The sequence below is a fragment of the Theobroma cacao genome, chromosome 6, assembly GCF_000208745.1.
Source record: "Theobroma cacao cultivar B97-61/B2 chromosome 6, Criollo_cocoa_genome_V2, whole genome shotgun sequence".
Classification (NCBI taxonomy): domain Eukaryota; kingdom Viridiplantae; phylum Streptophyta; class Magnoliopsida; order Malvales; family Malvaceae; genus Theobroma; species Theobroma cacao.
In genome coordinates this window covers 5362789-5385260 of record NC_030855.1, presented here as the reverse complement: position 1 = coordinate 5385260, position 22472 = coordinate 5362789, and the positions used below count along the sequence as shown (strand labels likewise).

Sequence of the window (22472 nt, the reverse complement as noted above, 5' to 3'; positions counted from 1 at the left end):
AGTTTTTTAAACATTATATATATGAATATTATAACTAGTTAGAACCGACCGAATTGATTGAATCAATTGATATAAAATCAATTTAATTATTTTCAGTCTTATGGTATAATTCGGTCAATATCAATTATTTTTTATTTAGAATTAAAATCAATTATCAAAATTTTAAGGCCGAACCTATCGAATCCGACGATTGATCATCCTAAAAGACCCACATCAATATATTTAAATATATGATTAAATAATTAATACATAATTTTTTTTTTATTTTTGGAATAAAAAAGAAAGTCCCACAATGAGCATGATTGAGATTGATTCACCTAATCTGATGCAACTACCTAGGGAGCAGGACCCACTGTGTGTTAGCATTTATGAAATACGCTTCCTTCCATATTAAATTGACCCAACCATACGCTTTTAAAGCTACAAATCCAAACCTTTGTTTGCCTAATTTTGCCAATATTCCCACAAAATGCCTTGCATATTAACATGTCAATGATGTCATGGTATTCTTTCATTTTCCTTATTCCTTTTCAACAAATAGCATTTCTTATAGTAGTATGAATAAAATAGTAAATTAAATATTCCAACTTTTTATAGTAAATATTCAATACACTATGCAATTAACATTTAACTTTAACATAAAAATAATTTTTAGTGTTGGGATAATTGTATCAATTAAGTATAATACTCAAAAAAAACCTCTAAACTATTCAAAAAATTTTTAAATAAGTCTTTATTTTTTTATAACATTAATCAAGCTCTTGTACTTATATTTTAAGTAAACTAAGTCCTTATGTCTGGTGATTGACTATTTGCTATTAGTTAAAATACCATTTGTTATTTTATATTTATATAGTTTTGATATGAAATTAATGTGAAAAGTAAAAAATATCACATGGTTATGTTATTATGTCGCAGTAATATGTCATATTTTCATCAATAATTATACGTCAGTATATCACATTATTATTAATTATGATATGTTAGTATGCCACATTAACGTCATGTAACATAATATGACATATGACATTTTGATTAAATCAATCATTAATTATAAGAACTTATTTGACTTAAGATAAAAGTATAAAGGTTTATTTAACTTAAATAAAAATATAGAGACTTAATTGAATGTAATAAAAGTCTAAGGACTTATTCGAATTTTTTTAACTAGTTTGAAATCTTTTTAAAATATTATGTCATTTCTTTTCTTATAACATTTAGAACAAAAAATCTGAATCCAATTCACGTTTTTGAACCGCTAGACTTGTAAACTAATTTTGCATAACAATATCATCAAATAAACTCAAACCCATTTGTCAAAATTATGAATTAAAGTCTTGAAACTGAAAGTCCTAAACACCAATTGATATTCTAAAAGAAAGAGTAAATTGCATTTGTGACTTTCAAAGTTTGAGTCGCATAACATTTTTTATTATCATACTTAAAAAAAATCACTTATTGATATCTATATTTCTAGTATTAGAATAAACAAAACCCTTTTTATAAGTATTTTCGTCAATATAATCCTTAATTGACAATTAACAACACATGTAGAGGTAGAGAGAGGGGGCTAGTAAGGGCTTTGCCCCCTAAAATTTTATAATTGCATAATTTTTTCTTATTTTTTTTAAAACTTTTATAATTTCGTCATTACAAATATTGAGCTTTTGGTATGACTGTTTTATAGATATTATTTTCGTTTATTAAATGTGAAATCCTAATTTCGTCATTGGACACATAATGACTATGTTTAAGTTGTGTACAACATTGTGCAGTTCAATTTTTGTTTAATTTTTTTTTCTAATTTTAATGCACTCGTAATTTTTAAAGTTTTGGTTGCATATTAAATTAGTTCCTATAGTTCAAAAAATTAATGATTATTTCTTAACATTTGATTTCATAATATTAGGTAATTTATTAGTTTTTAAATCTTACTTTGATTTTTTTATATTGAGCTTAATAGATTTTAAGTGTTATTTGAGATTTTTTTTATCTGATTGAAATTTTTTATATACACATAATAGTAATAATAATAACAACAACAATAATAAGATATATATTTTACAAAAAATGATGCTATAATTTAAATTTGTTTTATAAAAATATTATAATAAGTAATAATATATTAACAATGACAAAATGAAGCAGTGAAAGATAGTATTTTATAAAAAAACCAAAAATCATCCCACAAAATATAGTTTAGTAAAATTAGTGGAAGTTAAAAATAAAAAATTTATTCAATTTCCTTTTATTAATCCTAGTTATTAGTTAATAATTATCTACAATAGCATCTTTTCTTAAAATGAGTTTATAATATAATATTAAAATATTTATAAAATTCATATTATTATTATTCTTATTATAATATATGTGTATAAAATATAACCCTAATAACATTTAAAAACTATAAAATCCAATATAAAAGATAAAAAATATAGCTTAAAAAACTATTAAACTGTAAAGAAAACTCAAATATTAAGAAAAGGAACATATTTATTTATTTTTTAGATTATAAGCATCAACTTTATATACGATTTAAATTTACAAGATTATGGATAAAATGAAATTGAATTAATACGTGAATTATCACTTAAAACTTTATAATAAAAAAGAAATGTTATATTTTTTGTTGATAAGTCCAGAGCACGACAGAGTGCAGAGGCACGCAATTAAGTATTAAATGCTTAATAAATGTCACACGAAATGAGAAAGCGGCCATCATCATCGTCATGATAATCATAAAAACCGCATAATCTCTTGCTGTTCCTCGAGATTTCAAAATTTGAAACAAAAAATTTATGAAAATATGGAGTCTTACGCCCTGTCCTGTCTTTAACTCGTGTCCACAGCAAAAGCATCACCCATCTACTTCACTAGCCTCTATCCGCAAACAGACACAATCCATATCCATTTTAAAATTCTTACATGATTTTGAGTTAGTCAGTAGACAAATATATATTTTTTAAAGTTACATGTTTTGGAAGTTGTTCTAGATTCTCTCTACTATCTTTTGTTTTATCTCTGTTTGAAATCTCTCTTACCTCGTCTTTGTTAGCTCAACTGTGTCTTTGTCATTTTTCTACCCCACTTTTCTCTGTGTAATTGACTCTTTCAGCCTCTACATTTGAATTTCAAGAGAAAATTTGAGAGAATAAGAACCCAGTTGACAAACGAGTACATTCTTTTTTTTTTTTCTGACAAACAAAGCTGAAGAAGAACCAGAAGAGCTGAGAACCAGTTTCAAGTTGGATTTTGGCTATTTGGGTGTTATTTTATTTTTCCAAGTGTGAAGAAAGCTGGGATCTTTGAGGTGTTTCTTCGTCAAAAGTCTCTCTTTTTTCTTTTTTCTTTTTTTTTTTTTTCATTTTCACTAGAAATGGGCTTTTGGGGTTTAGTCTTTAGGATCAAAGATGTTATAATTTTTTTTTTTGGAATGAAAAATTTGTTTCTTTTCTGAGTTTGAAAGTTTGAAAATGGGTTGGTGTTGTTTTATTGTCTTTGTTTTTGTGTGGTTTAGAAAGATGCATGAAGGAGAAAGGAACTCATTATGGCTGATGGGGTCAGCATGTGAGTTGTGATCAGTCTGAACAAAAAAAGAAAAAGGAAAAACTAGTGTTTGGAACGAAAAAAGGGACCACTAGGATCTGTCCTTTGGATTGTTCTTCTATTACTTCGTATAATTTTCTTTGAACCAATTTGTTTCATCATTGTCGTTTAGATTGGAAGTCTTTTTACCAAGTGAAAAACTGAAAAACCTGGCATTGCTTGTCCCTTTTGACTTACTGTTTGCCCCACAACTTTTGAAATCTCAACTTTGGTCTCTCTTTTAGTCCATCTATCCATCAATCCACATTTTCATTTTTAATGGATATGAAAGCAAACCAACTTCTCTGCTTTTAAATCAACTTTGATTAACTTTTCAAGTTTTCCTCTTTGTTTTTAGTCACAATGGAAGCTACTTTTGTCTTCCATAAACAGCAGTAAGACAACCCCACTTTCTTCTTTTCTTTTTATAATTGCATATTCTTTGCATTTAGCCAATTGCCTTTCCTTTTTTTTTTTTTTGGTTTTCCTTTTGGCACAATTATATCCTCATAATATTCTCAGCTTTTGCTTTATCTCTGAATTTCATGAAATGGAAATGTAAATCATTATTGAAAGCTAGATTCAATTATACTTTGTCTTCTACAAATTACCCTTTTTATTCTTTTCTGAAGTGATCTTTACTTGGATATCTGTTCTTCGTGTGTGACTTAACTCAAAGCTACCAGGCTTCGGTTTTTTGATTTGTATGGTTCTGTTGAAAATGACTGGTAGTTGTGCATTCATTGAGTTTGTTTGTCCTTATTGCATATTCACAGGTCACACAGTACTTTATCTAGAAAACTCATTCTTCCAAAAGATTATTGACGACAAAATCTAGTTTAAGTTTCCCAAATTTAATATACTAGAAAGAAAAACAGGCTTTTGGTGTTTGAATTGAATCTGCAGGATTTATGATGCTTGTTTGTATTTGGGAGGGTTATAGAAGCCAAGCTACTTCGGAAATTCCAGGGTCTGCGTTATTTGATAAAAGCCAAAGCCCATGATCACAGGATGTGTGACTCGTCGGTTGTGCAATCTGCCGTATGCCAGTAAGGATTGCATCGTTTATTTTCTTTGTTGCTTACTGGCTTCTTCCCTTAATGGCTTACATATGGAGCTTTTAGTTTCTCTCACATGGTTTTCTCTATTTCTCTTTCTTTATTTCTTTATCTTTGAATGACTGTTTTTTGCAGAAATGATTCTATCTCCAACTCTTCACATTCTAAGGCAGGATCTCAGTTAGACATTGTCGGTGAACTTCAAAGCAGTAACTCATCCTTTGAGGTCAGTGCTGGTGTGCTTGCCCCTTTTAGTGATTGTTGATAAACACTGAGTGAAGCATCCATGGAACTAAGTCTTGGTTGGTCATAACAATTTGCTTTTCTTCTTTCCCCCTTCTCTGCCATCTGACAGTTGTTGAAGTCAATCTTCACTTAATTTTCTACTATTTTAGTGCTGCAATATTGTACTGGTAATCAGAGTTTGCAGTTCTGATGAAATATCAAATATGTACAATCTTAGAGTTTTGAGTAATGATACCCATTGTAGAAGAGAGAAACATGCATTTCCTTTCATGTCGTTTATTGGTCGATTTCAATTAAAACTCCCAAGAATTTTCCTTTCTTGTTTTCCAAGGGCTAGAACAGGATTACTAGTAGAGTACTATTTTTATTTTAAGATTTCTGTTAATTTTGAATTTGATCATTTGCGACCTTTTTGTTGCATATTATGGTAAAAAATTGTTCTTATTTTAGGAAAAGTCATTTGGCTTAGCTTTGATTCTCACCGTGAATTGGGTGATTTATTCAGGGAAGGAAGTATAGCGAAGAGACTGGAAGTGTTGAATCATGTTTTAAAAGCAGTGATTCTTATCCTTATAGGTTTCAGCTCGAGCAGGATGTAAGCATCTCTCAAATGTGATAATGTTTTATTTACTGCAGTATACTAGTTACTTAAGATGGTAGGTATGTAACAGATGCTAGATGGCTTGAAATAGTTGTGCAGTGGCATTCATGATAATGTCTGAGATGAAATTTGTTATTTTTAATAGGCAATGAATTTATCTGTGTTAACTTTAATACTGGGAATGGAATATTACTGGCTGAGCTCCTGAGGTTTATTTCAGGTCTCTGATGGCATTCTTCTACAAGGCTGATAGTTTCAGCTGCTCTTGGTTTTAATATTCTGTCTTCTGGGAATAATCTACCTGTTTTAGTCCCTACCATGGTTCAAAACTGAACACAATGCATGCTTAGGCTGTAGGTTAAATCTATATTCTGTTGTTGTAACTTTATTCTTCTGAAAATATTGACAGGTACATAAACTACAGCAAAAGCTGCAAGAAGAGATAGAACTGCATTCTATTCTGAAAAATGCTATAGAGAAAAATGCCACAGAATTGTCAAGTCCTTCATGCCTCCCGCACCATGTATGTCACTTATTGTTAGTCTTTACTTGCAGTTGGTAATTTCACTTTGTGATCTTGTCAGGATGTTGGCGACTTCAGATGTATGCTACAATTATGCCTTTATAGACTGTATATGTCTGTCATTTTCCTATTTTCTGGTGACAGTTTGGGTACCAAATTCTTTTGCAAGTTCAAAGCAATATGTTATATGCGGTTGGGCAAGTGGCATAGGTGTTGTTTTGTAATACTAATAACAACTTTTTGTACTCTTCTTTTTAATAAAGATATAGATATTTTGACCTCTTATTCTTATTAATCAATGTTACCCCTATTCCTTTTATGCCACAACTTTCTGACAGCAATTTGGATTGTTGTATTCCACAAAAGCTGATTGTCAATATCATCATTCAATTATATAGCACATAGCAGTTGTCTGGATGATTTAATTGATTGCTAAAAGTGTCATCTAAGCCATTGTCCCTGTTACATTCACTGTTAGCATTATGCTGCCCTTCTGAGGGTGTGAAAACAGGGAAGGTGATTCCTCATAGTATAAAAGTTTCAGTCTTACCAACATTTAGAAAATTTTGATCTGCTATAAGCATCTCCATTTCATTGGTTCCTTATAAGTAGCCATCTGGGATCAAATGAGGGAGCTTAAATTATCTGCTTCTCTCTGTTTCTTTCTGGTTTCTGCTAATTAAATCCACTGAATTATTCATGACCTTACTCATTCAGTTTAGGCATTCCTTTTAAATTGTGAAGAAGTTTTCTTAACATTTCAAAGATTGTTAAACATTTTCTTACAGGCTCAGGAGCTTCTATCTCATATTGCAGTATTGGAGGTTACCATCTCAAAACTTGAACAAGAGATGGTCTCTTTGCATTTCCAGCTTAGTCAAGAAAGAAATGAAAGGAGGCTTGCTGAATACCGTTTGAGGCATTCATTTTCTCCATCAGTATGTATTTCTCTGCAAATATCAAATTGCTGGTAGCTAATACTTTTAATAAAAACATAATTTATAACTAAAATTTCTTTCTATTAATTCAACTTTTTTTTTTTCTAAATTATGCTTTTTCCATAAGATGTTAAAGCCAATGGTTTAAGGTTAAAGTTGTTTGTAATCTGTTAAAATCATTCCAATATTTCATTTGATGAAATTACTATATTATTAAACTTTGTTTACAACAATTGTGTCGTTTCTTTCCTTTTTTTTCTTATAAAATCTGGGACTTTTCATGTAGTTTGTAAATGTTAATTTGTGCTCATAATAATCAACATATTTTTTCCTCCTAGAACCCCCCTCACAAGCCGAATGTGCATTAACTCATGTAATTGTACTTTGCTTGCGTTCTTATTAATTATTTCCTTCCCTGAGAAGTAGCTTCCAATTTCGTAATGGTATATATTATTTTAACTATAAATATAAATGTAATGGTGCATAATATGAAAGTGACATCACAAAAGTATTGCATGTATTAATGCTTTGGCTGTAAATATGAAAATTTCTTTTGTTATCCAGATTTCACATTCATCAAGGTGTTTGAAGCACTCAAATTCTGAACTGCATCATTCCTCAGAAGATAACGCATGCCAAGAGCCGACAGACCAACCATCAGAGTCTACTGGTGAATCATCTTCTACGGAGTCAGTAAGAGAGGTATATTTTAGGTTCCTCATGCCTCTAGAGCTTTCAACTTCATAACTATTTTGACAGCTATGGTGCATCATACTTCAAAATCGCTTCCATCTTTAAAGCAGATCAGTTGATATTCTCGTAATTGAAAGCTTCAATAACTGTTTGGCCTACCTACATTCTACAACCAAATTCTGAGTTCTGGATTGAAGTTGTGAACAGAATTTAGGAAAATTACAAGTTACATATCATTATATTCTTTCAAAATTTGCCTTGTAATTTTTCTAAGTAGTAATGCTTACAATCCATATGGTCCTTGTTTCTTTTAATGCTTTTCTCTATGTATTGATGTGGTTATAGTTATAAAGATTTTGGGCTCCCACACCTACTGGCTCAAAAAGCCTAAGGGTATTTCAAATAATCCTAAATCAAGCATCCTAGCTACTGGAATTCTCATAAACTTATTCTCTATTAATTGAAAAGGCTTCCATGGCTGTTTATTTATACAGTTCTAGTTATCCTATTCATGTAAAGATTTGAGATTCAAATAGAAAACCATTATAAGTGCTTAAAGCAACTCCTGAACTATAAATGGAACCTAATAACACAAGGAAAGTCGTAGGAAAACTTAGGCTAGAAATCTTTAGCTAATCTGGAAATTACCGGAATACTCTGACACAAACTCAAGAAATCATAAAATAAAAGAAGTAGAAAACACATTCTGTCCTATAGAAACAAAAATAATAACTATCACAACTTAATAACGCCCTAATATGTTTAACATCCAATAAAAACCTAAATTTCTTGGAACCTTATTTTGACTTTTCTTGCTTTATTATCTGGATCACATGTCCATTGATCCAGAAGTGTGATGCTGACAGTAGACAGACTGAAATTGAAGCAGATAGTTTTCAAGTTGATGTGAATAAATATATTCTTTTGTTTGCAAAAGAAGTTGTTGGGAGGATTTCTCCAGCAACGCTAGTTCTAGAGGTGACAGATTTGTTACCCTTTAGAAGAAACTTCTTATGTTTCAGAAGTCAGCTTACCTAAAATTGGAAGTGGCCATTCATATAAATGAGGTACAGAATATTGAATATCATTGCAACATGAAATACTGGTGCAAAAGAAGCTTGTAATACATGGCAGCTATTAACTGGTAACATGACTTGATACAGACCAGGATGGAAGAATGAATACCACACTTCATTTGGAAAACTAAACCATTTTGAGACCCAGTAGGGTGAAGATGAAGTCTTATACATTACAAAGAGATGAGATTAAATGTTCTACAGTACAAGCTTGGAAACAATTTAAAGTTCTGTCGATGGATCTTATTTTCACATCTTGTTTCATAGTCATCCATACTTAGATATGAAAATTATTATATTTACTGATGATTACTACCAAAAACTGCAGAAGGTTTTTATTAGGCCTTTAATAATTATAATTTACAGCAGAATGCAGTGGACTCACTTTTGCATCTTGATGGAAAGAAAATATCTGCAAAGACGGATGGCAAATCTTGTCAACCTTTACAGTTTGAGAAGATTTCAAGAGGCATACCACCTAAAGGCCTCTGGGATCACCCTAACCAATTATCAGAAGAGATGGTAAGATGCATGAGAAATATATTCATATTTCTTGCAGATTCAGCTATACCTTCCAAATCATCTGCCTTTGAGAGCCACAACTCAACTCTATCACCACGGGGTCATCTTTCAAATTCATCATGGTGGTCATCCTCCGAACGCTCGATGATTCCTTCGTGGGTGCAGAGCCCACAAATTGATATTCAAAGCAACTCTGAGGTTTTGGCTTCAGAGAATTCCTTTGATCCCTATAGAGTCCGTGGAAAATTAAGCTGGGCTGAAATTGGAAACTATAGTTTAGCAAATGAAGTATCTTGTATGTCGGTTGGGAAGAAGCAATTAGAATATGCATCAGGGGCCTTAAGGAGGTTCAGGTATTATGATTTGCAAACCTTTTTGTTTAAAAGTTCTCTCTCCGGAAATGATTATCAAATGAGGATTTTGAAATTCTAGAGAATTACTTTTATGGGGGGTAGAATGGGGTTTTAGCCTAATAGGTTTAGTATGTAGTGATTATGACTAGAATGTCTAATTATGTTCTTTCTCTATATGGATCTTACTTTTTTTTCTCTTTTCTTTTTCAAAAATAAAAAGATGTTTGTTAAAACACTTGTAAATTAAAAACCTCTAAAATACATTTTTTCTTTTCAGATTAATGGTTGTTTAGGACTATAGCTGATTCAGTAGTGTTTTGCTTTTAATTGTTTGGAAAACAGAATACTCGTGGAGCAGCTAGCCAAAGTGAATCCAATACACTTGAGTGGCAATGAGAAGCTTGCCTTCTGGATCAACTTGTATAATGCTCTAATTATGCATGTGGGTTTCTTTGTTTCTTTTGCAAGTATGATTTTTGTGATGACATCCCTAGAATAGTGGAGTTTCCTATAAATGACAAGTTGAGCTGGACAATATTGTTCCGTGTTGTCTACATTGTGGACAGGCTTACTTAGCATATGGAGTTCCAAGAAGCGACTTGAAGCTCTTCTCCTTGATGCAAAAGGTATGAATTGTTGATTGAGTCCTCTGAATCTGTATTAAATTTATTTTCCTACGTTTATTTGTTTATCTTATTATCTTGTAGCATCTGTGACTAGTTTGGTATTCAGACTTGCCATTTGCCCCTTTAGAAAGGGGGAAGGATGTTACTCTCTGTTGTATATGATATATCATCCAGGGAATCTCCATGACGCTTAGTTTGGTTGCCATCATGTGCATCTTAGTGCCATAGTCAGCTTGATGATGCTGTCCGTGCCTTGTCTTGACATATTAAAACGTTCCATGCATTGACAGGCACAGAATTGCAAACTCTGCTGCTATTATTTGTTTTCTTCACAATCTTGTGACTAATCCCCTTCCTATTTTGGAGAGTGCTCTAGTAGCTTTTAGTCAATTAATTTTGATTCAGTGGTCAAAATACACTAGTAGATACAGTTAATTATGCTGTAGAGTATGAAGACTGCTAAGGAAGCAAAAAAGTAGCCCAAGCTGCTTGGTCCTGGGCTGTTGAATGATTAATCTTTTACAACAGGCTGTCAAGTGTGGCCTTTTGTGTTAAATATTAGATGTCTGCCTGTTATAACTTTATCATATAAAATTTCTTATTGCATTAGGGTATCTACCTTCTAGTGTCCTTTATACAACTATTCAGAATTTCCCATAGGTGGGAAAAGTAATTTCTGATTAGTGTATTTGCTTATTTAATGCAAAATTTTATTATTCCACCAAAGCCTAAATTATTACTAGTACCAATTTTTATGTGTTAAGTATTCTGAGTCCAGCTAACACAATCCGCGTTAAAGGGTTTTCCTTGTAAAAGAAGCAATAATAATGAAAGGGAAGAAAATTTAAAACAATAATTTAGATAAAACTCTTTATATATGTCTGCACTCTGATGTTCAAAGCTAGTACTTTGGAGAAACTTCATGGTTCAAACGCTATGAACAATTAAGTTGTATCTCCATTGCCTTTCAAAAAAAAAAAAAAGTAGTATCTCCCTTAGAGATCTCATCTCTAGAATTTCTGAGATTCTTCTTGTTATATATTTGTTTCCAATTTCTCTTCTGTTTGTATGGCTGAATAAGCTTACGTTGTCCTTGCTAGAGTCTCTTATAAGTTTGTACATGTAATAACATCAGAGCATGACTTCAAATGGATTATTGCAAGCTGATTGTCGATTTAATTAACTGATATTTTTGGAGTGTTCTTCTGATGAAAGGTATTGCTCTTACAGGCAGCATATACAGTTGGAGGCCACTCTTTCAGTGCAGCTGTAATCGAATATGTCATTCTGAGGATGAAACCACCTTTGCATAGACCACAAATTGTATGGATTTTGTGTGATGATATTGGGCTTGTTTTCTTTATTTGCTTTTCCTACTTCACTAACTAATGCTGGTAACAAATGTAAAAACTTTTGTCAGGCTTTGCTTCTTGCCCTTCACAAACTGAAGGTGTCAGATGAGCAACGCAAGTCCGCAATTGATGCATATGAACCACGTGTATCTTTTGCTCTCAGTAGTGGGATGTACTCATCACCTGTGGTAATCTCAATTTTTGTTTCCTCTTTTTAAACACACACACATACACAATTTTGGTTCTTCATGAGTTGTAGATGTCATGAAGGTGAGTTGCAAATGCCAGGTGAGGATCTACACTGCAAAGAATGTTAGGGAGGAGCTTGAAGAAGCTCAGCGTGATTTTATAAGAGCTTCGGTTGGGGTTAGCAGCAAAGGGAAGCTATTGGTTCCAAAATTACTGCACTGCTTTGCTAAGGGCTTTGTGGACGATTCTAATTTGGCTGTATGGATATCTCATTACCTTCCATCCCACCAGGCTGCCTTTGTCGAGCAATGCATATCACAAACGAGGCAAAGCCTTCTTGGTTCCCGTAACTGTGGCATTCTTCCCTTCGATTCTCGCTTCCGTTACTTGTTCCTGCCTGACAAAATTTCACTCCAATGATGTCTATATTAGCTTTTCCATCCATACCAAGCCTTTCTTGTTAATTTGAACCATACACAATACTAAGCTAGCTACAAAAATTAGGTTGCATTCACGTCCATGTGAATCTTAGCATTCTTGAGAAAAGACAAGGGTCATTGCAGTTTTGTCCTTTTCCCTTGAATCCAGTGATATCATAATTCCAGTACCGAAATAATAAAAATGACACCCTTGTTTGGGTGGTGTTCATTGTCTCCATGGCTGCTAGAAGTAAATAAAGAGCTGTCCATGATGATAAATACTTGTTGGGACATCATTTGCTGACAATCCAGGGTAAATAAAGAGATCTGGATGTTTGTATTGTTTGACATAGTTTGTAAATAAATTAAATAGCATGTTTTACATGTGACAATACAAGACACGAAGTGCCATCACTTTCTTCCATTCCATCACTTATAACGTGCAACCATTATGTGAGCATTCTGCATGTTCCAATGCTAACATGACCTGAAGACTCAACAAGTATTGATGGGGAAATTTCAGAGAAAGCAGACCGGGAACAGCAGATGATGGAGGCTTAGATAGGTTTGTGGTGCACTAGTGGCTGAACGACTCTTGGGCCTAACTTGTATTTTGTTTGGGTCTTAGTCCATTAATGGTTCTATGGTAATGGTTTAGTAGTCCAACCTCTATGTGCAACTCCCATTGCGGCTGTAGCTAAAGGCATGACAAAAGCTTGACTGTAGCTTGGGTCTTGGTATCTTGATTTAAACATAAAAACAGTCATAAAATCCTGAGCAAAAGTCAATGTTGAAGTTTCTTGACCCCAAATGTCAAGAACATAATCCGTATTGGCTGATTGAACTGCAAAATTCTTAGAGCGTCCAAATTCCACAAGGCTGTTTGTCAGGATATTTAAGAATAAAAAGTGAGTGAATTAAGTGGGGTAACGGTGGAAACTGGGTCCTTTGAAGAGACATCTCCTAGACTTACCTGCAGAAAAAAGACTAAAAATCAAAGACAAATCACTATCAACAGTAATTTTGTTGGCAATTGGCTGATGACTTGGACCTTTTAAAATTTTAATTACCACAGAATTTGTGAGATTTTGATAGGAAGACTGAGATATCAGACATGTTTAATACGCATTGATGGGATGGAAATATCCCAATCCATTCATCCCTGTCAGTCACCGCATACTAGCTATAGCTCTCAAACTTTGAACACGTCCAAGAATTTAAGAGCCTAATTTTCTAAGGGGAAATGTCATCTTGTTGGACTTGACTCAAGCAAGGGGCAAGGGCCCCCTAAGTTCCTAACAATCTTTTTTAAGTTTCTAAAACTTGGGCTTATGACAGTCAGTACATAATCTAGCCCCAAAAAGGGTTTATATTTTATATATTATTTTTTGTTAAGTTTAGAAATTTAAAATCAATTATTTTCATTATTTAATAATAATAATAATATGATGATGATGATGATTATGATGATGGTGGTACTTAAGCATTTCGTTAATTGATTGGTGTATGATTTTTTTACTTAAAGAGTAAGGTTCGAATTCTTTTTACCCTAAATCCAAAAAATATGATGATGATGACGACAATGATGATGATGAGTAAATACCTACTAATAATTTTAAGACATAATATTTGAAAAATTTCTTAACTATTTAAGAAATTTTAAATAAATTTTATTCTTTTATTATATTCAATTAAGTTTCTGAATTTTTATTTTGGATTAAATAACCTTTTATGTAGTGGGTGCTTGACCTGATTATACCGGTTTAAGGCATTCAATAAACGGGTTCGGGTAGTGATTTCACTACCCGAATCGGGTTTGAGTAGGGTTCGGGTATCACTCTTTGGGTACCCGTTACCCGAACCCAATTATTTATATTCAAGTTCTGCAGGTATTGATAATTCTATTTTATAGAATTATTTTATTTCAATTTTGTTATTAAATATTAGCTAAGTCTTCAATTTTTAATTATAATTTATTTATTTTTAGTTATTTTTATAATTAGTTTATTTTTAAGCGAGTTATTTTAATTTTATATTATTCTTTTTATTTTGGTTATTATTTATTAGTTTTTATTTTTTTAGGAACTAAAAAAAATTGGACTTAATTTTAAAAAATGAGATGTTGAAAGATCCGAAAGTCTGCTTGTATATGCTTCAATGTTTTGGCCATAACTCGAGGTACAAAACTTCAAATGATGCGATTCTTGAACCATTAGAAAGCTAAGAGATAGAGCTATAACTTTCATGAAGATCACTTTACCCAGTTCAGCTTCAAAGATAGAAAAAATTGCATCAAAAAATAACTAGATAAATTGTATCAGGAATGGAAATTTGTAAAGACTGACAATTGACTTTTTGGCCTCTCATTACATTTTTAAGTCCAATTAAATCCTAGGTCAACCTAAGGAATTATAGGTTAAGTTATTAGTATAAATAGGATATGTTTAACAACATTAGGGTGGACAACCTTGGGAGATTCAAGAAACTAGAAGTTGAGATTGAAACTTAGAGATTAAGGCGGCAAATATTGTTTTGTTTTCCTCATTGGCTTTTATTTTTCTTGTTACTTTCAATGGTTGAATTTTATACAATGTTATTTGTTTTTGCAATCATGAGTAGCTAATTTTCTTTTTCTAGGATTGTAATTGAACTAACATATAGTTTAAAGTTTTAATCTCTTTCTTACTTATTTTTAATAGGATTTGAATTGTTTATTCTAATTTGTTCTTAATGCTTTTAATTGCTTGGCCACCAATTAAATTGATTTAGGAACCTAAACAAACTTGGGAAAAGGAGTTTAGTGAAGACTAAATGTCACGACCCGGTACTCCCTTCGAGCTCATAACAATCGCCGCGATGTCTCGATAGACATTCATTACTCAGAATGTCAACCGAAACCTCGTAAGGCTCTTGCATCAATTTTACATCTCCCTTGTTAGCAACAGTTACTAAATATCATGTTTTGAAAGAATATAGACTATTTTCAAATCAAAACGATCAAAAAGTAATTTCTACTGCACAGGGGTATTTTGGTTATTTTATCCAAAAATTTCAAAACCTGTTAAAAATATAATATATAAATGAAAAATATACATTTCATATCTAAAAATAAGTTTAGTTATCTAAATAATCTATTTGAAGTGAAATTATGGCTAATCAAACTAAATAAAAATATTAAATAAAAATATTTTATTTTCTTATAAAACAATATTTATAGAATCTTGCATAAATAATTTTTTTAGCGTAAGAGCAAAATAAATTCATATATATAATAGCACACTAAACCAGGTATACAAAAATATTCTACGATGACATGTGGGCCCCCAAAATAATCGAAAACATACAAGACTGTAGACCTTCGATTTCTAAGGATGCAAATCCAAAAGCAACCATCGACAAAATCAGCTGTCTATAGACTATCTTAAGCTTGAAATGGGTAAAAAGAAGGGGTGAGTTTTTATAAACCCAATGAGTAAGCAAATTTTATCTATAACATCTAAAGCTGAGTAAATGGAGACAATTTAAAACATCTCAGTATAATATGATTCATAATATCAAATCTCATTTCAACCCATATAAATCAATTACATTTCATAAAAAATAATCAACAAGGCTTATGACTCTTTTAAAAACTTGGCTCATGTCTAAAACTCGTACTCGGTGACACTTTGGCCCGGGGCATCCAACCGAGTCCGCCAAGGCTGTTAAAATAACATATGCACATAAAACAAGTTTTTACGTTTAAAACACAGTCGTTTCTTGACGTTGGCTGAGTTTCACCTTCATGTGGTGGTTCGACGTGAAGTGAACTCTAACGTTACCTTAGGAGATACCCTCTGCGCCTTTCGTACCAAGGTAATATATCACCGGGTTTACTGTGCCCCTCTAATAGGCTGATCTACGGAAACCCGCCCACTACAGTAAGCTAATCAAATAACCCACCAATTCAATAAAATTTTCGACAGCATGACATGGCTAATAAAATATTACTAGCCTGTCAAGGCAAAGCAAAACAGTTCATAAATTCCACACAAACACAAATCCAGCCATGCTTGCCATCACATTGTTATAAGCCATCAATTCAAACCATATGTCAAAACATATATATAACAAAAGTATACAGGCTCCACTTACTCAATTTCCAAAACTAGTATTCAATTTCAAAACGAGTTATAAATCTCATTTCATTTAATGAACACTTCAATTATAAAACATAATAGTTTGCAATTTAAATTCATTTTTCTTTAAAATATAAAAATGAGTATAAACTACTTTAGACAGTTAAGATGAAAGTCTGATTACTTACAATAACAAGAGTATGGAGTACTCCTATTTTTGATTCTCGGGTACGATATCCTTACCCTTACCAGAGGGCTCACCACCTATACATAATACACGACACGTAATTCAATATATTTGTACCAAACTGTTATAAAACTATTTCAGGCTCTATATGAATGCATGGAATTGAATGAGAAATGTTCGGATAGTCACTTAAAGACGGTGTTCTACGTAGGTTCAATTGTAATCAGAATGAATTTGTATTCGACTGAATTCAAACTATACACCATTGATTTAACCAAAACATCCAATTCAACTCTAAATATATTCATTACACTCCCAATAATCTAATACACCAAAGCATTATAATGAACTTGATTTTTTGACTAACTTCACCATTTTTCAAAATTCATTTCGATTCCGAACTAACATACTAATCAATGTCTACACAGTCTCATAAATCCAATATATATCATTAGGAATCAAATCCAAGTCCATTTACTATGATTTTCTCATTTTCCATCAAACCATTTTCTAAAGGAACTATATTTTTCAATAACCAGTTTCGATATCCAACATCATAATTCATCAATTCCTAGCTAAATAACATGAATTACAACCAAATCCATCATTAATGTGCCCTATAGAAAATTCGGCCAAATGAGGGTGGTTGAAGAACATGTGATTTTCTTGCTTGTTTTTTCTTCCAAACATCACAAAATGACTAAAAACACTAGGATATTATGAAATCTAGCAAAATTCATCACCAAAACTTCTCTTTCTAGGTTTGGCCAGCAAAGGTTCCCTCTTGAAATCTTGAATTTTAGCTATGAAAAATGAAAAAGATTGCGTGGGAAAGGTAGATCACAAGCTAAAATTAAAAAATCTTACCTTGTTTGATTCCTTGAAATCCAACAGTTTCTCTTGAATTTTTCCTTCCTAGGGTTTGTTCTTCTCTTTTTCTCTTTGTTCCCTTGCTTGGCCGGCCATAAGAGTGAAATGGGAGAAGCTTAAGTCGATTTATAAAGGAAAATCATAAAAATATTAAAGCTTGACACATGTCACCACTTGATTGGTCCATGATTAAAAACTTAACCATTAAGCAATTTCTCACCACCACATGTAATCCCATAATTATCCAAAGTATAAAGTGATAATAGGTGAAATTCATGGGCTTGACAAGTGTCATGGTGGTGTAAAATTTCAATTACGTCCTCATGGACACGTGAAATGACCGTTTTGCCTTTATACTCAAAAAATGTTAGAATTAAAATTTTTCACTCCACAATTTCAAATTATGCTCCAAATAGTCAAACTTGGTCAAAAATCTCATCCAACATTCCAATTTTGCCATCGGGTGGCAAAATGACCATTTTGCCCCTACATTATGAAAATTTCCTAATTAACTCCAAATCAATCCTCAAATTTCGAATCATCATATTAAGACCTTTTAAGGTTCAATAACTCTCAAATGCATCTTAAAATCTCTATTTGGACTAGTTCGAGGCTTTAATCAACTTAATTGTACCACTAGGTACAATACCGACTTTTAACGATTTTTCAAGGCATCTACATACTTGGATGTAGACATGCTATCAAGTACATGAATGACATGGCAAGTATATCATAGAGCTGGGCTTGACAGCACTACCCCCCTTAAAATAAAATTTTGACCTCAAAATTTCACTTACAAGACTCGGAGAAAAGATACGGGTATTGATTTCTCATCTGGTGCTCAACTTCCCATGTCATCTCCTCCATCCGAGCATTTTTCCACAACACCTTAACCATTGGAATGTTCTTATTGCTTAACACTTTATCCTTTCGGTCTAAAATACGTACAGGTTGCACCTCGAACTTTAAATCTTCTTGTAACTCAATCGGAGGTGCCTTGAGGATATGGGAGGGATCAGGTACATACTTATTCAATATCGAGACGTGGAAGACATTGTGAATCCGATCCAACTCCGGGGGTAATTCTAGTCTATACGTCCTTATTCATTTCCATATTAGTTAGTCACTTAAGATTTAAATTCATTGAAGTCATGTGCACTTCTTACATTTTGAATACTAGTTTCCCACGTTAGGAAATTTTTATTAACCAACTTTATTATCAGGATTACCTTCAATCATCTTGTACTATTCCTTTACACCAATATACCCATACATTCTCTTTAGCGTTTGCACAATCAACTCTGATATTTACAAACTTAATATAGATTTTACTTAGGTATCCCTTGACATCATCGCCAATATCTAATTTCAATCTCACATCGAGCGACCTTATAACTTATGCTTTAACCATTAAGCTCCTTGACAACTCCAAGTTCCACATTTCCTTATCATGTATAAAATATTTTAAAGTACTACTAACCATTAATCTTGACACTTGCAGTTCGGTCTGTTCGTTTCAAAACTCTTATACATTGCCAATATATAAGTCAACAAAGAAACTTTCCAATTCATTCATATCAACATCTTCCAAAACCTTAAAACTCCAATTAACGAAGCTTAATATCAAGTCCAATGAGCTTAATTCAACTCGTAAGTTCAACTTCCCGTCTTTCACCTCTTATTCCTACATCCCAGATATGAGGTGTTCCTAGCACGGCAGCACGGTGGCTGCTTAAGTTTACTTAATCAACGCTATTCGTCTAAATTTAATGTTACTATATTAATCATCCCCAACTGTTTAGTTTTCCTCCAGGCTTACGTTGCAATTTCTATAACCATTATATTCTCTTATGCTTGTCATATATAATAGACCAAGCCAATATTTTTAAATTCATCTCATTCTTTAACACTTGTCAATATCCATTACTATGGGTAAGAATCCCTTCTTACTTTCCTCAATTTCGACATATCTCAAATTGTACACCACTTAATTATTGCATCTCGCCTTTACGGTCATAAGATCAAAGTTTCTTGAGCTTAGGATGCAGAAACTTCCTCTTAGAGTATATTCGAAAATCAACATTTTCTGAATCCGTTACCTTTGAAGAAATCAAATTTAAGACTAATCATTTGCACCGTAGTTTGCATACTAATCCAAGTAGACTTTCAAATTGATCCTTACAATAATTTGTATATCAAGCTCCAATATAAATCTCCATATGACATTTAGACTAGAATCAACCTTTTCAAGTCATTTAATTTCAAACAACTAAATCCATATCTAGTCCTTTAATCCTTTGGCTCCGCACTAAGCATAGCAAAATTCAAGCCCATCCTTAGAGTGGATCAATAGAGAATTCGAGTTCTCGATTAGGAGGTAGTCTTGGTAATTCATCCAAAAACACATTAAAGAACTCATTTACCATTGGGACATCCTCTAAAATTTTGAAAATACAAAAAGGATTTTTATATAACATAAAGTTTATAATTAATAATAAATTATAAAAAAAGTGTTCAACAAATAATTTATAAGTAACACATAATTCATAAATAATTTTTTATTGAATAATAATAAATAAATAAAAACAAGAGAAAATTGAATGAAATAATAAAAAATGAGAGATGAAAGAAAGCAGTGAAACTACTACTAAAAACCTTAATCCTAACAATAGAGGAGAACCCATAAAAGAAGAAGAGAAGTCTAGGGTAATAGTAATAATTCAGGAAAATCACATTTAACTATTGATGTCCTTACCAACAAAGTTCACTTCCATGAACAATATTATCTCGACAACCATAGTCAACAAATATTATCTGAATTTTCATCTAATTTATCTCAACAACCATTGACCTATTTAATTAATTATTTTAATCATTATCATCAAATATTGCATACATCATAAAGAAGTTAAGAATAAATAAACATCACATAATTGTCATATCAAACAATAAACTGAAAAATATCAACTAATAAAGAGAGTTTTCAAAGTCCAAAAAAAGGATAGAAAATAAAATGAAAAACAAAATAAAAAGAAAAGAAGAAATAATACTTGAATGCAGTTTTGAATTTTGAATCTTCTTTTTTCTTAACTTTTGTAAGAACAAAAAAAAAATCTTCGAATGATGATTTGCAGTGTCACGACCCGGAACTTCCATCGAGCCCGTGACAACCGCCACGAAACTGTCACGACCCAAAACTTCTATCGGGCCCGTGACAATCGCCGCGACATCTTGATAGGCACTCATTACCCTAAATGCCGATCGGAACCCCACAAGGCTTAGCATCAGCTTCCGCATCTCCCCAGTGAGCAACAGTTATTAAATCTTGCATTTCAAAAAAATCATAAGTCGTTTCCAAATCAAAACAATAAAATATTATTTTCTGGCTCACAGGAGTATTTTTGTCATTTTTCTTCGATAATACCGAAACTCACCAAAAACATGGTGTAAAAGCTTAATATGTTCATACATATTTTAAATCAGATAACTAAAGTATAAAATTACTTTTACAATGACACGTGGGCCCCCAACTAACCAATAAGATACGAGTCTGTGAACCTATAATTTTGACAATGCAAGGCTAACTAAAGTCCTTGATGCAATCGGCTATCTACCGGCTATCCCGAACCTGAAATGTGGGGAATTGAGGGTGGTGAGATTATAAAATCCCAGTGAGTAAACAAACACCATCTAAACTATCTAAAGGCGAGTAAATGGAGACAATTAAAAATAATTAACTTCAGCAAATTTTTCACATCACGAATATTCATTTCAACCAAATAATCAATATGGCTCGTGAATTACTCAAAATTTGGCTCATGCCAAATCCTGTACTCGATGACACCTGGACCAGGGGTATCCAACCGAGCCTGCCAAGGCTGTTAAAAATTCATATTTCGCATAAATCATATTTTTATTTTGAAACATAGCCGTTCCTTGGCGTTGACTTAGTGTCACTCTCACGTGGTGGTCCACGTGAAGTGCACTCAAAAAGCCCACCTCAGGAGATACCCTACGCGCCTCTACGACCGAGGTGAGAATATAAAAGAGTTTACCGTGCCCCTCTAATAGGCTAGCCCACAGAACCCCCCACCACTGCAGTAGCTAATCTTTTATCTACCACCTGATTTATAAAATTTTTTTCTGCATGACACGGCAATTTATCGCAACCTAGCCTCTCAAGGCTAAATACACAGTACAAATAATTCTAACACCAAAATCAGTTTAGCCATTCATGCTCGTTTATTGTCATAAGCCATTCAATTTAAAACCATAAATTTACAACACAAGCAGACAATCTCCAATTACTCTATTTTCAAAACCAGTATTCGATTTTTCAAAAAATTTATAAAATCACAATTTCTCTTAAAACATAGCAATTTATCATTTAAAACCATTTTTCATAAAATCACACAATTGTATAAAACTACTCTAGATAATTAAGACGATAATAAGTTTACTCACAGTTTTCGAAAACTAAATTCGGGTACTCTAATTATTACTCCTCAGGTGCGATTTCTTTACCTTTGTCAGAGGATTCGCCACCTTGACAAATTGCACAATTAAGAGGTTTACTACTTTGGTACTAAACCAAAATAAACTAATTTATACTACTAATGCATGATATGAAGTGCAAAATGTCTAAATTTTGCCTAAACGAGATGTTAGCCTATTTCAGTCTTTTACCCGATAAATCGATATACGGGTCCGTTTAAACTCCAAATTAATTTGTTTTCAATTTCTATACCTCAATTGCACCCAAATTGACTTAATGTTCCTCAGTGTGGTTCAAATTATCAGTTTCGATAGCAAATTACGAAAATACCCATAGTGGGTAAAAATTCATATTTTTGCTCCGAAAATTCCCATTATTTTTCTAGGCTCATAATTCATCATTATTCATCATAATTCCTTAAATAAACATCAAGATCAGCATCCAATATTCTCCTAGAAAATTAGGCATAATGGGTTTCAATGGGAGAAAATTATTTCTCTAGCTTATTTTTGCTATATTTCAATATAACCTAACTAAAATCACTTAATTCAATTAAAATCAACCAAAACTCAAGTTCAAAACTCATCCATGGAGGTTTGGCCAGCATGGGTGTCCATACCC

The 22472-nt window shown here is 32.4% G+C and overlaps 1 protein-coding gene and 1 long non-coding RNA gene across 6 annotated transcripts; one reads left to right on the top strand and one right to left on the bottom strand.

The window, feature by feature from the left end:
• On the top strand, nt 2767-12526 carry LOC18595522. 5 transcript variants are annotated; one of them, XM_018123693.1, is made up of 13 exons: nt 2767-3310; nt 4492-4634; nt 4779-4869; nt 5395-5484; nt 5900-6013; nt 6802-6951; nt 7516-7653; nt 9087-9595; nt 9938-10037; nt 10162-10221; nt 11452-11544; nt 11642-11761; nt 11862-12526. In XM_018123693.1, exons 2-13 carry the CDS (start codon nt 4597-4599, stop codon nt 12180-12182), a joined length of 1824 nt encoding a protein of 607 aa, XP_017979182.1. In that variant the 5' UTR covers nt 2767-3310; nt 4492-4596; the 3' UTR covers nt 12183-12526. The 5 variants fall into 5 exon arrangements, with proteins under 5 accessions (XP_017979182.1, XP_017979183.1, XP_017979184.1 ...); XM_018123694.1 differs by lacking the exon at nt 2767-3310 and adding an exon at nt 3705-3980; XM_018123695.1 differs by lacking the exon at nt 2767-3310 and adding an exon at nt 4051-4143.
• LOC108662545 lies at nt 15954-17392 on the bottom strand. The gene is made up of 3 exons (XR_001928427.1): nt 17354-17392; nt 16488-16563; nt 15954-16106 (listed from the first exon to the last, which is right to left on the bottom strand). It is a non-coding gene; the product is annotated as an uncharacterized LOC108662545 (long non-coding RNA).

What these genes read in the sequence shown, in the direction of transcription:
- LOC18595522 (XM_018123693.1), top strand. Translation starts at nt 4,597, where the DNA reads ATGTGTGACTCGTCGGTTGTGCAATCTGCCGTATGCCA. An exon ending in CTTCATGCCTCCCGCACCAT is followed by an intron (nt 6,014 to 6,801) that starts GTATGTCACTTA and finishes ATTTTCTTACAG; the next exon opens with GCTCAGGAGCTTCTATCTCA. An exon ending in CTACGGAGTCAGTAAGAGAG is followed by an intron (nt 7,654 to 9,086) that starts GTATATTTTAGG and finishes TATAATTTACAG; the next exon opens with CAGAATGCAGTGGACTCACT.